The sequence below is a fragment of the Mustela nigripes genome, chromosome 7 (assembly GCF_022355385.1).
Source record: "Mustela nigripes isolate SB6536 chromosome 7, MUSNIG.SB6536, whole genome shotgun sequence".
Lineage (NCBI taxonomy): Eukaryota > Metazoa > Chordata > Mammalia > Carnivora > Mustelidae > Mustela > Mustela nigripes.
The window spans coordinates 116660217-116677710 of record NC_081563.1 but is presented as its reverse complement, the minus strand read 5'-3'; the positions used below and the strand labels follow the sequence as shown (position 1 = coordinate 116677710).

Genomic DNA, 17494 nt, shown 5'->3' with positions numbered 1-17494 from the left:
GGCTCCCTGCCAAGCAGAGAGCCCAATGCGGGATTATGACCTGAGCCAAAGGAAGGCAGAGGCTTTAAGCCACTGAGCCACCCAGGTGCCCCTCCACAGTTTATCCATTCTCCTATTAAAGGATATCTTGCTTGCTTCTGGTTTGGGGCAATTATGAAAAAAGCTGCTATAAAAATTCATGTACAGTTTATTTGTGGACTTAAGCTTTTAATTTAATTGAGTAAATAGGTATGCAACTGCTGGATAATGGTAAGCCTATGTTTTAACCCTCTAAGAAACTGCCAAATCATCTTCCAAAGTAGTTGTACCATTCTGCATTCCTATTAGGATTGAAGGAAAACTCCTGGGGCTGTTGGGTGGCTCAGTCAGTTGTCTGCCTTCAACCCAGGTAATGATCTCAGTGTCCTAGAATCAAGCACCAGGTCAGGTTCCCTGCTTCCTGGAGAATCTGCTTCTGCCCCACCCCCACAACTCATGCTTGCTTATTCTGTATCTTCACCAGCTTTTGGTATTATTAGCTTTTCAAAATTTTGCCAATCTAACAGATGTACAGTGATACTTCACTGATGGTTTAATTTGTAATTCCCATGATATTGAACATCTTTTCATATGCTTATTTGGCATCTATGTATATATTGTTTGGTAGGGTATCTCTTCAGAGCTTTTGCTCAATTTTTAACTTGTTTCTACATTATTACATTTTAAGAGTTCTTTATGTATTTTAGAAACAAGTTCTTTAAGAGACTTGTGTTTTGCAAGTATTTTCTCACAGCCTATGGCTTCTCCTTCTTAACAGTGTAAATGTTCCAAACTGTGGGTGTATGTGGGGGATGGGGGTGGTTTCCTCACACCAACGACCAATTTTCTGACACCAGCTGGGTGTCCTACAGCTTAATTCTTAATTCTTATTCACCCAGACATAGTGTCAGATCCCACAGGTTAAGTGATCAGTCCTACAAGTTCCTCCGACCCCACTTCAGATGCTTGTCTCAAGTCCAGGATGCCCTGTGCTGACTAACCAGCTATATACCAGAGGTTCTAATGACCACCTCCTTGGGTCTGATTAATTTGCTAGAGTGGCTCACAAATTCCTAGATTACCAGTTTATTATAAAAAGATATCACTAACAGCCAGATGAAAGAGATGCACAGGGCACGGTATGGAGAAAAGGTATGAAGTTTCAGATCCTCAGCCAGTGCACTACTCTCCCCAAATCTTCCTGTATTCACCAACCTAGAACCTCTCCGAAAACCATCCTTTTAGATTTTTATGGAGGCTGACCATTATCAATTGAACTCCGATCTCCAGCCCTCTCCTCCTTGGGGGTGGGAGGGAACTAAAAGTGTCAATCTCTAATCACATGGTTGGCTCCAATGACAACCAGCTTCCACCTTAAGACAACTTTTTTTTTTTTAAGATTAAGACCTGAGCTGAAGGCAGAGGATTTAACCCACTGAGCCACCCAGGCGCCCCCTTAAGACAACTTCTAAAAGCCACCTCATTAACCTAAGAAAAGACACCTTTATCACTCTGATCACTTAGGAAATTCCAAGAGTTTTAGGAGCTCTGTGTCAGGAACAGGACTGAAAAGCAGATACATATTTTTTATTTTAAGACCACAGTATCACATAGTGCATTTTTTTAAAAGAGATTTTATTTATTTATTTGACAGAGAGAGCAAGAGAGGGAACACAAGCAGGGGGAGTGGGAGAGGAAGGAGGCTTCTTACTGAGCAGAGAGCCTGATATGGGGCTCAATCCCAGGACCCTGGGATCATGACCTAAGCCAAAGGCAGATGCTTAACAACTGAACCAAGCAAGGCACCCCTCACTTAGTGCATTTTAATAAAGTCCAACTTATTAAGTTTCATCTTTCATGGATTATGCTATTGGTGTCACATCTAAAAACTCACTGCCATCTCTTCAACAAATGGTGCTGGGACAACTGCACAACCATATGTTAAAAAAAAAAAAAAAAGCTGGACCCCTACAAAAGAACTGTGGTTGTATGTTTTGACCTGTCCAGAAGTTACATGAAGGACTGATAGGCTCAAGAATGTCTCTTGCCTTTGTTCTCTTTCATGGCAGCTTCCTTGGGGCTGAGATAGCCAGGTAGCGTTTGCCAAAAGCATTTAAAAACAAAGGCAGTAACCTATGCCTCCAGGGGAAAGGGATAATAGGTGGGGCACGGAAGGAAGAGACTGGAGAACAAGATGTATTGGGGCAATGAGGGCTTTGAAACACTCTTGGGTATTATGTTAAAACTAGAAGTCCGTGCAAAGGCCAAGGGGTGGATGCGTGCTCCGCAGGGCTAGGAGAAGATCCTGGCCCTTAACTCTGATTGACCTTCAGGCTCCACGCAAGGAGGAAATAAAAGCTAAGACAGTTTTAAATTGCCTAACCACAGGAGTGTCCAAACACAGCCAATCTGCAAACATGGTAGTGTTTGGGGGGTTTTTTGATTGCAAGTTTTTAAGGACATCCATCAATCATTGCTGAACACTAATCTAACAGAACACAGACTTCAGTGGCCATACATGACAAAGAATACAGACTACACAAAATTAGTTTGGAAAGGTCATCGAATAAGTAAACAACCACAATGAGCAGCAATAAGAAATCATGAAATAAGGGGCAGCTGGGTGGCTCAGTCTGTTTGAAAAAATGAAAAAATTTTTCATTTTTTTAAAGATTTTATTTATCCATTTGACAGAGAGAGATCACAAGTAGGCAGAGAGGCAGGCAGATAGAGAGAGAGAGGAGGAAGCAGGCTCCCCGCCAAGCAGAGAGCCCGATGCGGAACTCGATCCCAGGACCCTGAGATCATGACCTGAGCCGAAGGCAGCGGCTTAACCCACTGAGCCACCCAGGCGCCCCTGGGTTTTTATTTTGGGCTCAGGGTCATGATCTCAAGGTCCTGGGATCGAACCCTGCATCCTGACTCATGCTGAGCAATGTCTGCCTGAGTCTCTCTCCCTCTCCCTTTGCCCCTCCCCCTGCACACACGTGCTCTAAATAAATAAATCTTAAAAAAAGAAAAGAGAAGAGAAGAAACCATGAAGTAGCAGATGAATTTGATTTCCAGAACATTAATAATGTCCAGTTTTTCATACTAGCAAACCAAATTCAACAACACATTAAAAGGCTAACTATGTTATGACCATGTGGGATTCATCACTGGGTTGCAAGGATGGATCAAAATACAAAAATCAGTGTGTTACAATTAAAAGAAGGCTAAAAATCACATGATCATCACAACTGATGTATTTGACAAAATTCAATAGTCTTTCATGATAAAAACTGTTAAACTAGGAACAGAAGAAAATTACCTCAACAAAATGAATGGTATATATTGAAAGCCCACAATTAATATCACACTCAGTGGTGAAAAATTAAAACCTTGTCTTCTAATACTAGGAATAAGACAGAATGCTAACTCCCACTGTTTTTATTTCATATAATACTCCTAGCCAGAGCAATCAGACCAGGAAAAAAAATAAAGAGAACAACCCCACTTACAACATCACCAAAAAGAGGAAAATACTCAGGAATAAACTTAATCAAGGAGATGAAACTGCAAACCTTGGGGTGTTTCGGTGGCTCAGTCGGTTAAGCATTGCCTTTGGCTCAGGTCATGATCCCAGGGGCGGGGGACTGAGCCCCCGCACCCAGCTCCCTGCTCAGTGGGGAGTCTGCTTCTCCCTCTCCCTTCTCCTCACTCGTGTTCTCTCTTTCTCATGTTGTCTCTCTCTCATAAATAAAATAAAAAACTACAAAACTCTGCTGAAAGAAATTAAAGAAGCCACACATAAATGGAAGGACATCCATATTCATGGGTTGAAAGATTTACAGATTCAGTGCAATCCCATTCAAAATTCCAATGGCATTTTTTTGAAGAAAAAAAACCCTAAAATTCAACTAGAACCCAATATAAAAGCAAAAGCAAAGCAAAGTGTATATAAATTAAAAGTTAAAATTTTTGTTTTTCAAAACAACCATCAAGAAGTGAGAAGCCAGGGCACCTGGGTGGCTCACTTGGTCAAGCAACTGCCTTCAGCTCAGGTCATGATCTTGGAGTCCCAAAATCGAGTCCCGCATCAGGCTCCCTGCTCAGTGGGGAGTCTGTTTCTCCCTCTGATCCTCCCCCCTAATGCTCACTCTCTCTTCTCTCTCTCAAATAAATAAATAAATAAAATCCTTTTTAAAAAAAGAAGTGAGAAGCCAGAGGTATCTGGGTTGCTGAGTTGGCTTAGTCTCTGACAGATGATTTCAGCTCAGTCATGATCTCACCGTGGTGAGATCAAGCCCTTCACACTGAGCCCCATGTAGGGAGGGATCCTTACTTAGCAGGGATTCTACTTGGGATTCTCTCTACTTCTCCCTTTGTCCCTCACCCAAAGCACAAGCAGATGGGCCGGTATACATGCACACTCTCTCTAAAATAAATAAATCTTGGGGAAAAAAAAGTGAGAAGCCAACCCACAAAATGCAAGATAATTTCTGTAAATCGTATACATCCGACAAAAAGTATCTAAATATCTAAGGAGCTGTCACAAAGGCAATGACTGAAAAACTGGCAAAATACCTAAAAAGACATTTCTCCAAAGATACACAAATGGCCAATAAGCACATGAAAAGATACCCAACATCATTAATCATCAGAGACATGCAAATTAAAACCGAAATAAGATACCACTTCACACCTACTTAGGATGCCTATAATAAAAATAACCAATAACTACTGTTAATGAGGATGTACATAAGTTAGAACTTTCATACAGTGTAAAATGGTGCAACTGCAATGGTTCCTCAAGAAGTAAAACACTGAATTACCAGGTGATACAGCTATTCTTCTCCAGGGATACACCCAGAAGAAATGAAAACATGTCCACACAAAAACCTGAACATGAATATTCACAGCATTATTCATAACAGTCAGAAAACAAATAACCCAAATGGCCATCAAATAATGAATGGATTTTTAATGGTGGCTCAGTGGGTTAAAGCCTCTGCCTTCAGCTCAGGTCATGATCTCAGGGTCCTGGAATTGAGTCCCACATCAGGCTCTCTGCTCAGCGGGAGCCTGCTTCCCTTCCTCTCTCTCTGCCTGCCTCTCTGCCTACTTGTGATTTCTCTCTCTCTGTCAAATAAATAAAATCTTAAAAAAAAACAAAGTCACTTATGGTTTGTCTCCCTCCCAATCCCATCTTGTTTCATTCATTCTTAAAAAAAAAAAAAAGAGGGGCGCCTGGGTGGCTCAGTGGGTTAAAGCCGCTGCCTTCGGCTCGGGTCATGATCTCGGAGTCCTGGGATCGAGCCCCACATCGGGCTCTCTGCTCAGCAGGGAGCCTGCTTCCTCCTCTCTCTCTGCCTGCCTCTCTGCCTACTTGTGATCTCTGTCTGTCAAATAAATAAATAAAATATTAAAAAAAAAAAAAAAAGAAAGAAAAAAAATTTTCAGACAATGGAATATTATTCAGCAATAAAAAGAAATGAAGCACTGGTAAAATCTGTATCACGAACCCTGAAAATACTAAGCTAAGTGAAAGAAGCCAGTCACAAAGGACCAGATTATTATAGGATTCCATCTACACAATATGTCCAGAGTCAACTAAACTATAGAGACAGTAAGTAAATCATTGGTTGCCTAGGGCTAAGCAGACGTGGCACTTGGAGTGAGAACTAAGAGATGCAGAGAACTATACATTAACAATGGGTATATTGTATGGTGTGTGAACTACATATCAATAAAACTAATTAAGACAAAAAAAAACAAAAAAATTTTAGGAGAATTTTTTTATTTTTCTACGCTAAAGGTTTTACTACCAATGGATCCTCACTAGAAGAAATTCTACACTTGATCTTAGCTGAAAGGCAAAGAAGTTTTAAGAAATTCTAAAGGAGGGGGCCTGGGTGGTTCAGTGGGTTAAACCTCTGCCTTCAGCTCAGGTCATGATCTCAGGGTCCTGGAATTGAGTCCCACATCAGGCTCTCTGCTCAGCGGGAGCCTGCTTCCCTTCCTCTCTCTCTGCCTGCCTCTCTGCCTACTTGTGATCTCTCTCTCTCTCTCTGTCAAATAAATAAATAAATAAAATCTTAAAAAAAAAAAAAAAAGAAATTCTAAAGGATGTACTTCAGGAATAAAGACAATGATTCTTAAAAGAAGTTCTGCGACTCAAGATAAAAAAGTGACTAAGAGGGGCGCCTGGGTGGCTCAGTGGGTTAAAGCCTCTGCCTTCAGCTCAGTTAATGATCTCAGGGTCCTGGGATCAAGCCCCCAGCCGGGTTCTCTGCTCAGCAGGGAGCCTGCTTCCTCCTCCCATTCTGCCTGCCTCTCTGCCTACTTGTCTGTCAAGTAAATAAAATCTTTAAAAAAAAATAATGTTTACCTAATGGTACACATTAGGTAAATATAAAATATGTGAAAGAACATCTAATTTGAGGATTTAAAAATATAAAGCTAAAATACTGAAATGAAAATCAGGAATGAAGATAACTGGAGTTTATTTCTAAGATCTTCCTATTGCTCAGCAAGGCAAAGATACTGATTAACTTTTGTGATGTTAATATGCAAGTTAAAATTTCAAAACAAAACAGTAAAAAATTAAAAACAGAGTGCACATATTTCAGACCAGTATGGAGAAAAGAGATTTGAGAGAAAAAGAAATACGAATCCAGAAGAATGCAGGAAGTAAACAAAAAGAGAAAAATGAAATATGTAGAGAAAGTTCTTTTACAAAATGATAGATTACACATGCATGTCTGAATCTCCTTCCAAATTCCGTCTAAACTCTAGCAAAAGGGACACCTGGGTAGCTCAGTTGATTGGACATTTGCCGTCAGCTTAGGCTATGAACTGAGGGTCCTGGGATAGAGCCCCACATCAGGCTCCATGGTCAGCAAGGAGCCTGTTTCTCCCTCTGCCTGCCACCCCCCATGCTTGTGGTTTCTCTCTGACAAGTAAATAAAATCTTTTTTTAAAAATGTACCCCCAAGGCGCCTGGCTGGCTCAGTGGGTTAAAGCCTCTGCCTTCAGCTCAGGTCACGATCCCAGGGTCCTGGGATTGAGCCCCGAATCGGGCTCTCTGCTCAGCAGGGAGCCTGCTTCTCTTCCTCTCTCTCTGCCTGCCTCTCTGCCTACTTGTGATCTCTGTCAAATAAACAAATAATACAATCTTTAAAAAAAAAAAAAAAGTCCCCCCCAAAATCCTTACGTCCTGATATTAAAACTCTTGTGTAATTCCCCTGACAGTGACACAAGGTTGGCTTATACAACCACAGAATATGGTGGAAGTAGCATTGTACTATATTTAAAGCTAGGTCATAAAAGCATTACAAACTTTTGCCTTGATCCCTAGGATTGCTTATTCTGGGAGAAGTCAGTAAACATTTAAGTGGTCCTATGGAGATTTCTAGGTAAAAAGGAAATGAAGCCTCCCACTAAAGCCAGCACCAATTTGCTAACCATGAGTGAGCCACCTTGGAAGTAGATCTTCCAGTCCTAGTCAAGACTAAAGATGAATGCAGCCTGATTATCTAACTGATATCAAGAGGTACCAAGAGAGACCTTAAGCCACAACTGCTCAGGCAAGCTACTCCCAAATTTCTCAACCATAGAAACTGCAGAAGATAAGTAATTATTATTTTAAGCCCCAGAACTTCTGGATAATCTATTGTATAGCAACAGGACACTAACAGAGAAACCATGGTATAATCTTGGCTAAGTACTAGGGTAATATAAGATCTCTGCTCTAAATTACATGAAAAAAAAACTTACACTGAAGTACTAGCCTAACATGCTTAAAACCTATCCTTAAGTTCTTACAATTCAAATAGAATGGTATGTGCTTATTTTACATTTGGTAATGATTTATTTCTTAAAAGGCAAAATAAAGAATAGGATGAATTATGGGACAGTGACCATTTAATTTTTCATACAAACTGGAAAGGTTTTGATCGTGAACAGGGACAAGATGAGATGTTGTGTCAACAGGAATAAACCCGACCTATACTAGGCAAACCATGACATAACGCCACCCTAATTATGCACTATAGGTATGGAAATTTAAACTGCTAAAATAATGTGGTATAAAAGAAAAAGTATTAGATTCAGGAGACTGCAATAAATTACAAGCATCATCATAATAAAAAATTATTAGTTTGGGTACCTGGGTGGCTCAGTCAGTTAAGCATCTTACTTTTGATTTTGGCTCAGGTCATGACCTCAGGATTGTGAGTCCTGTATCAGGATCTGTGCTGGGCATGGAGTCTGTTTAAGATTCTCTCTCTCCCTTTCCCTCTGCCCTTAAGAAAAAAAAAAAAAAACTAGTTTGGGGGCACCTGGATGGCTCAGTCAGTGGAGATGCAACTCTTGATCTCAGGTTATGATTTCAAGATCCACCTGGGTGTAGAAATCACTTAAAACCAAAATCTTAAAAAAAAATGACTCAGTAGGTTAAAGCCGCTGCCTTCAGCTCAGGTCTTGATCTTGGGGTCCTGGGATCGAGCCCCACATCGGGCTCTCTGCTCAGCAGGGAGCCTGCTTCCTCCTCTCTCTGCCTGCCTCTCTTCTTACTTGTGATCTCTGTCTAATAAATAAATAAAATCTAAAAAAAAAAAAGGGCACCTGGGTGGCTTAGTCATTGTGTGTTTGCCTTCCACTCGGGTCATGATCCAAGGGTCCTGGGATAGAGCCCCTGGGGTGAGCTTCCTGCTCAGTAGGAAGCCTGCTTCTCCCTCTCCCACTCTCCCTGCTTAAGTGTTTCTTCTCTTCAGGTATCTCTCTCAAATAAATAAATAAATAAATCTTTAAAAAAAAAAAAAAAAAACTAGTTTGGTGAATAATCATATTCTGGGAACCATTTTAAAGAATTTTACATGTACTAATTCATTTAATACAATCTCCCGGTAATGAGCTGAGTAATGGCTCCCAAAATATGTCCACATCCTATTTCCTGAAACCTACAAACGTGACCTTACTTGGAAGAAGGGTCTTTACACATCTAATTAGGAATTTCTAGATGGTAGCATCCCGATTATCCAGCTGCACCTTAAATCTAGTAACAACTGTCCTGTTAAGAAACACACAGAAAGTAGAAGAAAAAAAAGGCCATGAGAAGATAGGCAGAGATTAAAATTATGTAGCCAAAAGCCAAGAGACACCTAGAGCCACCAGGTGGTAGCAAAAGGAAGGAAGGATTCTCCCCAGAGCTTTTAAAGCAAATGCAGCTATTCTGACATCTTGCCTTCAGACTTCTGGCCTCCAGAACTGTGAGAAATTCTCTATTTTAGGTCACCAAGTTTGAGGTAATTTGTTATAGCAGTCACAGGAAATTAATACACTCCCAATGACATAGATACTACTATCAACATTTTGCCAATGATGAAACAAGCACAGAAATGTTAAGTAATCAAATAAACCAGAAGATCTGGGGATATGAATAAAAAGTAATAAAATGTAATTTAAAAAAACTGGTTTGGAAACAGTATTTGGAGGCTGGTCATAGGGACTGAGTTTGCTGTCAAAACTTAGCTGAGCTTAATAAATGAAGAAGAAATGAAAGAATCATTATTTTGCAACCTGAACAGATGATGGCATTTTAATATATATCCACAAACTATTTGATATTACTCCCTTCAAAAGATGGAACCTAATACCCTGTCTCTTGAGTGCAGGCCAGATTTAGTTACTCTCTTCTAATGAACAGAATGTGGCAAGAAAGGATAGTATGTGACTTCCAAGGTGAAGGCATAAAAAGAAATGCCACAACAATGCACAAGATACAATTCTGTAACATCGATAACTAAAATGGGTACTGACAGAGCTGTAAAGGAACAGCTTTTGTATATTATTGAAATTAAGTGGTTATCAACCCTACAGGAAATACTGAAAATGGTCCTCTAAAATAGAAAGCTTAAAAGTCATATACACCAGAAAGGAACAGAGACAATATACAGTAACAGTCACCTTACAGGCAATACAATAGCACTAAAATCCTATCTTTCAATAGTTACCCTGAATGTAAACGGGTTAAATACCTCAATCAAAAGACAAAGGGTTCCAGAATGGATAAAAAAGTAAGACCTTTTCATATGCTGTCTGCAAGAGACTCACAGACACCTCCAGATTTAAAGTGAGGGGGTGGAAAACCACTTACCATGCTAATGGACATCAAAAGAAGTCTGGGGTGGCAATCCTTGTATAAGACAAATTAGATTTTAAGCCAAAAACTACAATAAGAGATGAGGAAGGACACTATCCTACTTAAAGAGTCTGTCCAACAAGAAGATTTAACAATTTTAAATATCCAGGGGCACATGGGTGGCTCAGTGGATTAAGCCGCTGCCTTCGGCTCGGGTCATGATCTCAGTGTCCTGGGATCGAGCCCCGCATCAGGCTCTCTGCTCAGCAGGGAGCCTGCTTCCCCCTCTGTCTCTGCCTGCCTCTCTGCCTACTTGTGATCTCTCTCTCTGTCAAAAAAATAAATAAAATCTTAAAAAAAAAAAAAAATTTAAATATCTATACCCCTAACATGGGAGCAGCCAATTATATAAATCAGTTAATATCAAAGAAATATACTGACAGTAACACAATAATAGTAGGGGAGTTTAACATCCCCCTCACTGCAATGAACAGATGATCTAAGCAAAAGATCAACAGAGAAATAAAGGCTTTAAATGACACAATGACCAGATGGACATCACAGATATATTCAGAACACTCCAACCCAAAGCCACAGAATACACATTCTTCTCTAGTGTACATGGAACATTCTCCAGAATAGATCATATCCTGGGTCACAAATAAGGTCTCAACTGGTACCAAAAGATTAGGATCATTCCCTGCATATTTTCAGGCTGCAATGCTTTGAAACTAGAACTCAATCACAAGAGAAAAGTTGGAAAGAACTCAAATACAGGGAGGCTAAAGAGCATCCTACTGATGGATGAATGAATCAACCTGGAAATTAAAGAAGAATTTTAAAAAATTCATGGAAACCAATGAAAATGAAAACACAACTGTTCAAAATCTTTGGGATACATCAAAGGCAGTCCTGACAGCAAAGTATATAGCAATACAAGCCTTTCTCAAGAAACAAGAAAGTGGACGCCTGGGTGGCTCAGTCAGTTAAGGAGCTGCCTTTGGCTCAGGTCATGATACCAGCGTTCTGGGATCAAGTCCCACATCAGGCTCCTTGCTCGGCAGGGAGCCTGCTTCTCCTTCTGCCTCCTACTCTGCCTGCCTGTGCTTTCTCTCTCGGACAAAAAAACAAAATAAAAAACAAAAACAAACAAACAAAACAAACAGACCAAGAAAGGTCTCTCAAAAACAAAAACAAAAACAAAAAACCACACCCTAACCCTATACCTAAAGGAGCTGGAGAAAGAACAGCAAAGAAAGCCAAACCTCAGCAGGAGAAGAGAAATCATTAAGATCAGAGTAGAAATCAAAGAAAAAGAAACCAAAAGGACAGTAGAACAGATCAACGAAACTAGGAGCTGGTTCTTTGAAAGAATTGGTAAGATTGATAAACCCCTGGCCAGATTTGTCAAAAACAAAATAGAGGGGCGCCTGGGTGGCTCAGTGGGTTAAGCCTCTGCCTTCAGCCCAGGTCATGATCCCAGGGTCCTGGGATCGAGCCCCGTGTCGGGCTCTCTGCTCGGCAGGGAGCCTGCTTCCCTTCCTCTCTCTCTGCCTGCCTCTCTGCCTACTTGTGATCTCTGTCTGACAAATAAATAAATAAAATCTTAAAAAAAAAAAAATAGAAAAGATCCAAGTTAATAAAATCATGAATGAAAGAGAAGAGATCACAACCAGCACCAAAGAAATACAAACAATTATAAGAACATAGTATGAGCAACTATATTCCAGAAAATTTGACAATCTGGAAGAAATGGATGCATTCCTAGAGATGTATAAATGACCAAAACTGAACCAGGAAGAAATAAAAAATCTGAACAGACCTATAACCAGTAAGGAAACTGAAGCAGTTATCAAAAATTTCCCAACAAGAGCCCAGGGCCAGATGGCTTCCCAGGGGAATTCTACCAAACATTTAAAGAATTAGTACTTATTCTCCTGAAATGGTTCCAAAAAATAGAAATGGAAGGAAAACTTCCAAACTCATTTTATGAGGCCAGCATTACCTTGATCCCCAAACCAGACAAAGACCCCATCAAAAAGGAAAATTACAGACCAATATCCTTGATGAACACAGATGCAAAAATTCTTACCAAAATACTAGCCAATAGGATCCAACAGTACATTAAAAGGATTATTCACCATGACCAACTGGAATTTATTCCTGGGCTGCAAGGGTGGTTCAACATCTGCAAATCAATCAATGTGGTATAGTACATTAATAAAGGGAAGAACAAGAACCATATAATACTCTCAACAGATGCAGAAAAAACATCCCTTCGTGATTAAAACTCTTCACAGTATAGGGATAAAGGGTACATACCTCAATATCATCAAAGCCATCTGTGAAAAACCCACACCAAATATCATTCCCCATGGAGAAAAACTGAGCGCTTTCCCTCTAAGGTCAGAAACATAGCAGGGATGCCCACTATCACCACTGCTATTCAAAATAGTACTAGAAGTCCTAGCTTCAGCAATCAGACAACAAAAATAAATAAAAGGCATCCAAATCGGCAAAGAAGTCAAACTCTCACTCTTTGCAGATAGTATGGTACGTTTTGTGGAAAATCCAAAAGACTCCATCCCCAAAACTGCTAGAACTTATACAAGAATTCAGTAAAATGAAAGGATATAAAATCAATGCACAGAAACCAGTTGCCTTTCTATACACCAACAGCAAGAAAGAAGAAAGAGAAATTAAGGAGTTGATCCCACTTACAATCACACCCAAAACCATAAGATACCTAGGAATAAATCTAACCAAAGAGGCAAAGAACCTGTACTCAGTATAAAATACTCATGGAAGAAACTGAGGAAGACACCAAAAAAATGGAAAAACGTTTCATGCTCATGGACTGGAAGAACAAATATTGTGAAATGTCTTTGCTACCTAGAGCAATCTACACATTTAATGCAATCCCTATCAAAATACCATCAACATTTTTCAAATAAATCCAAATAATCCTAGAACTTGTATGGAACCAGAAAAGACCCCGAAAGGCCAGAGGAATGTTGAAAAAGAAAACCAAAACTAGTGGCATCACAATTCTGGACTTTAAGCTCTATTACAAAGCTGTAATCACCAAGCAGTATGGTACTGGCACAAAAAAAAGACACATAGATCAATGGAACAGAATAGAGAGCCCAGAAATGGACTCTCAACTCTGTGGTCAACTAATCTTCAACAAAGCAGGAAAGAATGTCCAATGGAAAAAAGACAGTCTCTTCAACAAATGGTGTTAGGAAAACTGGACAGCCACATGTAGAAGAAACTGACCATTTCCTTACACCACACACAGAAACAGACTCAAAATGGATGAAAGACCTAATGGTGAGACAAGAATCCATCCAAATCCTTCAGAACACAGGCAGCAACCTCTTCGACAGCCACATCAACTTCTTCCCAGGAACATTGCCAAAGGCAAGAAAAACAAGAGCAAAAATGAACTACTGGAACTTCATCAAGATGAAAAGCTTTTGCACAGCAAAGGAAACAGTCAACAAAACCAAGACAACCAACAAAATGGGGGAAGGTATTTGCAAATGACATATCAGATAAAGGGCTAGTATCCACAATCTATAAAAAACTTAAACTCAATACCCAAAGAACAAATAATCCAATCAAGAAACGGACAGAAGACACAGACATTTCTGCAAAGACATCCAAATGGCCAACAGACACATGAAAACGTGCTCAACATCACTTGGCATCAGGGAAATACAAATCAAACCCACAGTGAGATACCACCTCACACCAGTCAGAATGGCTGGAAACAACAGGTGTTGGCAAGGATGTGGAGAAAGGGGAACCCTCCTCACTACTGGTGGGAATGCAAGCTGGTGCAGCCACTCTGGAAAACAGTATGGAGGTTTCTCAAAAGTTGAAAGTAAAGCTACCCTATAACCCAGCAATTGCATCACGGGGTATTTACCAAAAGGATACAAATGTAGTGATCCGAAGGAGCATGCACACCCAAATGTTTATAACAGCAGTGTCCACAATTGCCAAACTATGGAAAGAGCTTCGATGTCCATGAACAGATGAATGGACAAAGAATATGTGATACACACACACACACACACACACACACACACACAATGGAATATTACACAGACATAAAAAAGCCCCCAAACCCTGCCATTTGCAACAATGTGGATGGAACTAAATGGTATCATGCTAAGTGAAATAAGTCAGAGAAAGACAATACCATATGATCTCATCAATATGAGGAATTTGAGAAACAAGACAGAGATTCATATGGGAAGGGAGGGAAAAATGAATCTAAACAAAACCAGAGAAGCAGACAAACCATAAGAGACTCAATCTGAGGAAACAAACTGAGGGTTGCTGGACTGGAGGGTGGTAGGAGGGATGGAGTCACTAGGTGATGGACACTGGGGAGGGTATGTGCTATGTATGGTGAATGCTGTGAATTCTGTTAAGACTGATGTATCACAACTGTATCCTTGAAACAAATAATACATTATATGTTAATAATAAAAAGAAAAACTAAGCGGTTATAAATTCAAATTAGAGTATTATAACTTTAGGACTTTAAATGTAATCCCCATGGTAACCACAAAAGAAAACAGTTACAGAATATACACAAAAGGAAATAAGAAGACAATGGAAATGTTTCACAATGACAGTAATGTAGGAAATGAATGACAAAAGAGCTCTAACATATATGGAAAACAAAGAGTAAAATGAGGAAGTCCCTCTTTACCAGTAATTAGTTTACATGAAAATGGGCTGAACTCTCCAATCAGAAGACAGAAATTGGCAGAATGGATTTAAAACATCATCCAATCATATGTTGTCTACAGAAGACTCATTCTAGATCCAAAGACACAAATGGGCTAAAAGTAAAAGGATGGAAAAAGATATTCCAAGTAAACTATCAATAGTAACCAAAAGACTGCTGAGTTAAGTCTACTAAAGTCACACAAAACAGACTTTTTAAAAAAGATTTTATTTATTTATTTGATAGAGAGAGAGAGAGAGAGAGAGAGAAAGAAAAGAGTATGAGCGGGGGGAGGAGCAGAGAAAGAGAGAGAAGCATACTCCCCAAGGAGCAAGAAGCCCTATGGTACCCGATTCCAGGACTCCGGGATCACGACCTGAGCCACAGGCTGACATTTAACTGAATGAGCCACCCAGGCACCTCCAAAACGACTTTAAATCAAAAAAAGTTGTGAGAGCCAAGCTGGCTCAGTCAGGGGAGCTTGAGACACTTGATCTCAGAGTCATAAATTTGAGCCCCACATTAGGTATAGAGATTAAATTTAAAAATACATAAACAGAACTTTAAAAAAAAAAGGTTGAGACAAAAGATGTTACAATATTAACAAATTAATTAATAATTAATTAATTAATTATTAATAAAAGGCCCAAAACAGCAGGAATATACAGTGATTTATAAACATTTACACAATTATAAAAATTTAGTAATAACAGACCATCAAAATAAATGAAGCAAAAACTAACAGGCTTGAAGGTAGAAATAGACATTTCTCAGCATACTGGAAGGATTATATATGAAGTGGGTTTATTCGTGGCATTCAAGGATGGTTCAACATACAAAAATTAATCAATGTAATACACTATATTGAAAGAATAAACGGAAAAAATCACAATCATCTCAATTGATAGAGAAAAGGCACCTGACAAAATTTAACACCCTTTTATGATAAAAACATTCAACAAAGTAGGAACAGAAGGGAACCACCTCAGTTCACTAATAAAGGCCATATATGAAAAATGCACACTGACATCATATTCAATGATGAAAGAATGAAAGCTTCTTGAAGACCAGGAATAAGGCAAAGATGCCCACTCTTACCACTTCCATTCAACACAATCCTGGAAACCTGAACCAAAGCAGTTAGGCAAGAAAAAGAAATCAAAAGCACCCAAATAGGAAAAGAGTAAAATTCTGTTTGAAGATATGATCTTATATATAGAAAACCCTAGAGATTCCACAGAGAAAAACTGTTAGAACTAATAAATTCTGCAAACTAGCAAGATACAGAAATCAACACATAAAAACCTGCTGTATTTCTGTTCATTAACAATCAACAATCCAAACAGAAAATTAAGAACACAGATCTATTTATAAAATCAGTAGGTTAAGCATCTGCCTTCCATTCAGGTCATGATCCCAGGGTCCTGGAATTAAGCCCCAGTCAGCCCCACTCTGCTCAGTGGGGAGCCTGCTTCTCCCTCTCCCTGGCCTACCCCTACTCTTCTTTTTTCTCTCTCTCCCAAATGTATAAAACCTTAAAAAACAAAACAAAAACAAACAGTAAGACACCTACGAATTAACCAGTGAGGTAAAAGACTTGTAACACTGAAAACTGTAAAACACTGTTGAAAGAAATTAAAAGACGCAAATAAATGGAAAGACATCTTGTGCTTATGGATTAGAAGTCTTCATACTAAGATATTAATACTACCCAAAGCAGTCCACAGATTCAGTGTAACTCCTATCAAAAAACCAAGGATGTAAAAACAAACAAAGAAATAAACAATGACGTTCCTTGCAGAAACCGAAAATCCATCCTAAAATTCATATACAATCTCCAGAGATGTTGAATAGCCAAAATAATCTTGAAAAAGAAGAACAAAGTTAGAGGATTTAGATTTCCTGATTTCAAAATTTAGTACAAAGCTGCAATAATCAAAACATTGTGGTGCTGGCATAAAGACATACAAACTTATTCCACTGGACTTAAAGAGCCCAAAAATAAACTCTGACAGATAAAGTAAAATGATTCCTGCCAAAGGTGCCAAGGCCATTCATTGGGGAAAGGACAGTCTTTTCAACAAATGGTGCTGGGAAAACCAAATCTCCACTTGCAAAAGAATAAAGTTGGACCCTTACCTAACACCATTTATAAAAATTAAAAATGGATCAAAGACCTAAATGTTAAGACCTAAAAATATAAAACTCTTAGAGGAAAATAGGACAAATGTTTCACAACATGGATTTGGCAATGAGTCCAATGACACCAAAGGTATAGGCAACAAAAGAAAAAAAATAGATAAACTGGACTTCACAAAAATTTCAAACTTTTGTGCAAAAGAAACTATCAACAGAATGAAAAGGCAACCCACAAAATAGGAGAAAATATCTGAAATCATTCATCTAAAGGATTAATATCCAGAATATCCAGAGAACTAAAATTCAACAACAAAAACTTAATCCAAAAACAGACAAAGTGTTTGAACAGACATTTCTCCAAAGAATGGCCAGTAAGCACATGAAAAGACACTTAACACCATCAATCATTAGGGAAATCCAAATCAAAACCACAATGAAATACCACCTCACACCCATCAGGAGGGCTA

At 39.1% G+C, this 17494-nt stretch overlaps 1 protein-coding gene across 6 annotated transcripts in view; it reads right to left on the bottom strand.

Annotated features, from left to right (window-relative positions):
• ITCH (itchy E3 ubiquitin protein ligase) overlaps positions 1-17494 on the bottom strand; it is a 129594-nt gene that overhangs the window by 91199 nt on the left and 20901 nt on the right. For 2 of the 6 annotated variants that reach the window (XM_059406833.1, XM_059406828.1), the window contains exon 3: positions 12234-12329. The exons of the other annotated variants lie outside the window; for them this stretch is intronic. In XM_059406833.1, coding sequence (XP_059262816.1) covers positions 12234-12266 — 33 coding nt within the window. In that variant the 5' untranslated portion in view covers positions 12267-12329. The remainder of the gene's footprint in view (positions 1-12233; positions 12330-17494) is intronic. 6 annotated transcript variants of the gene reach the window in all.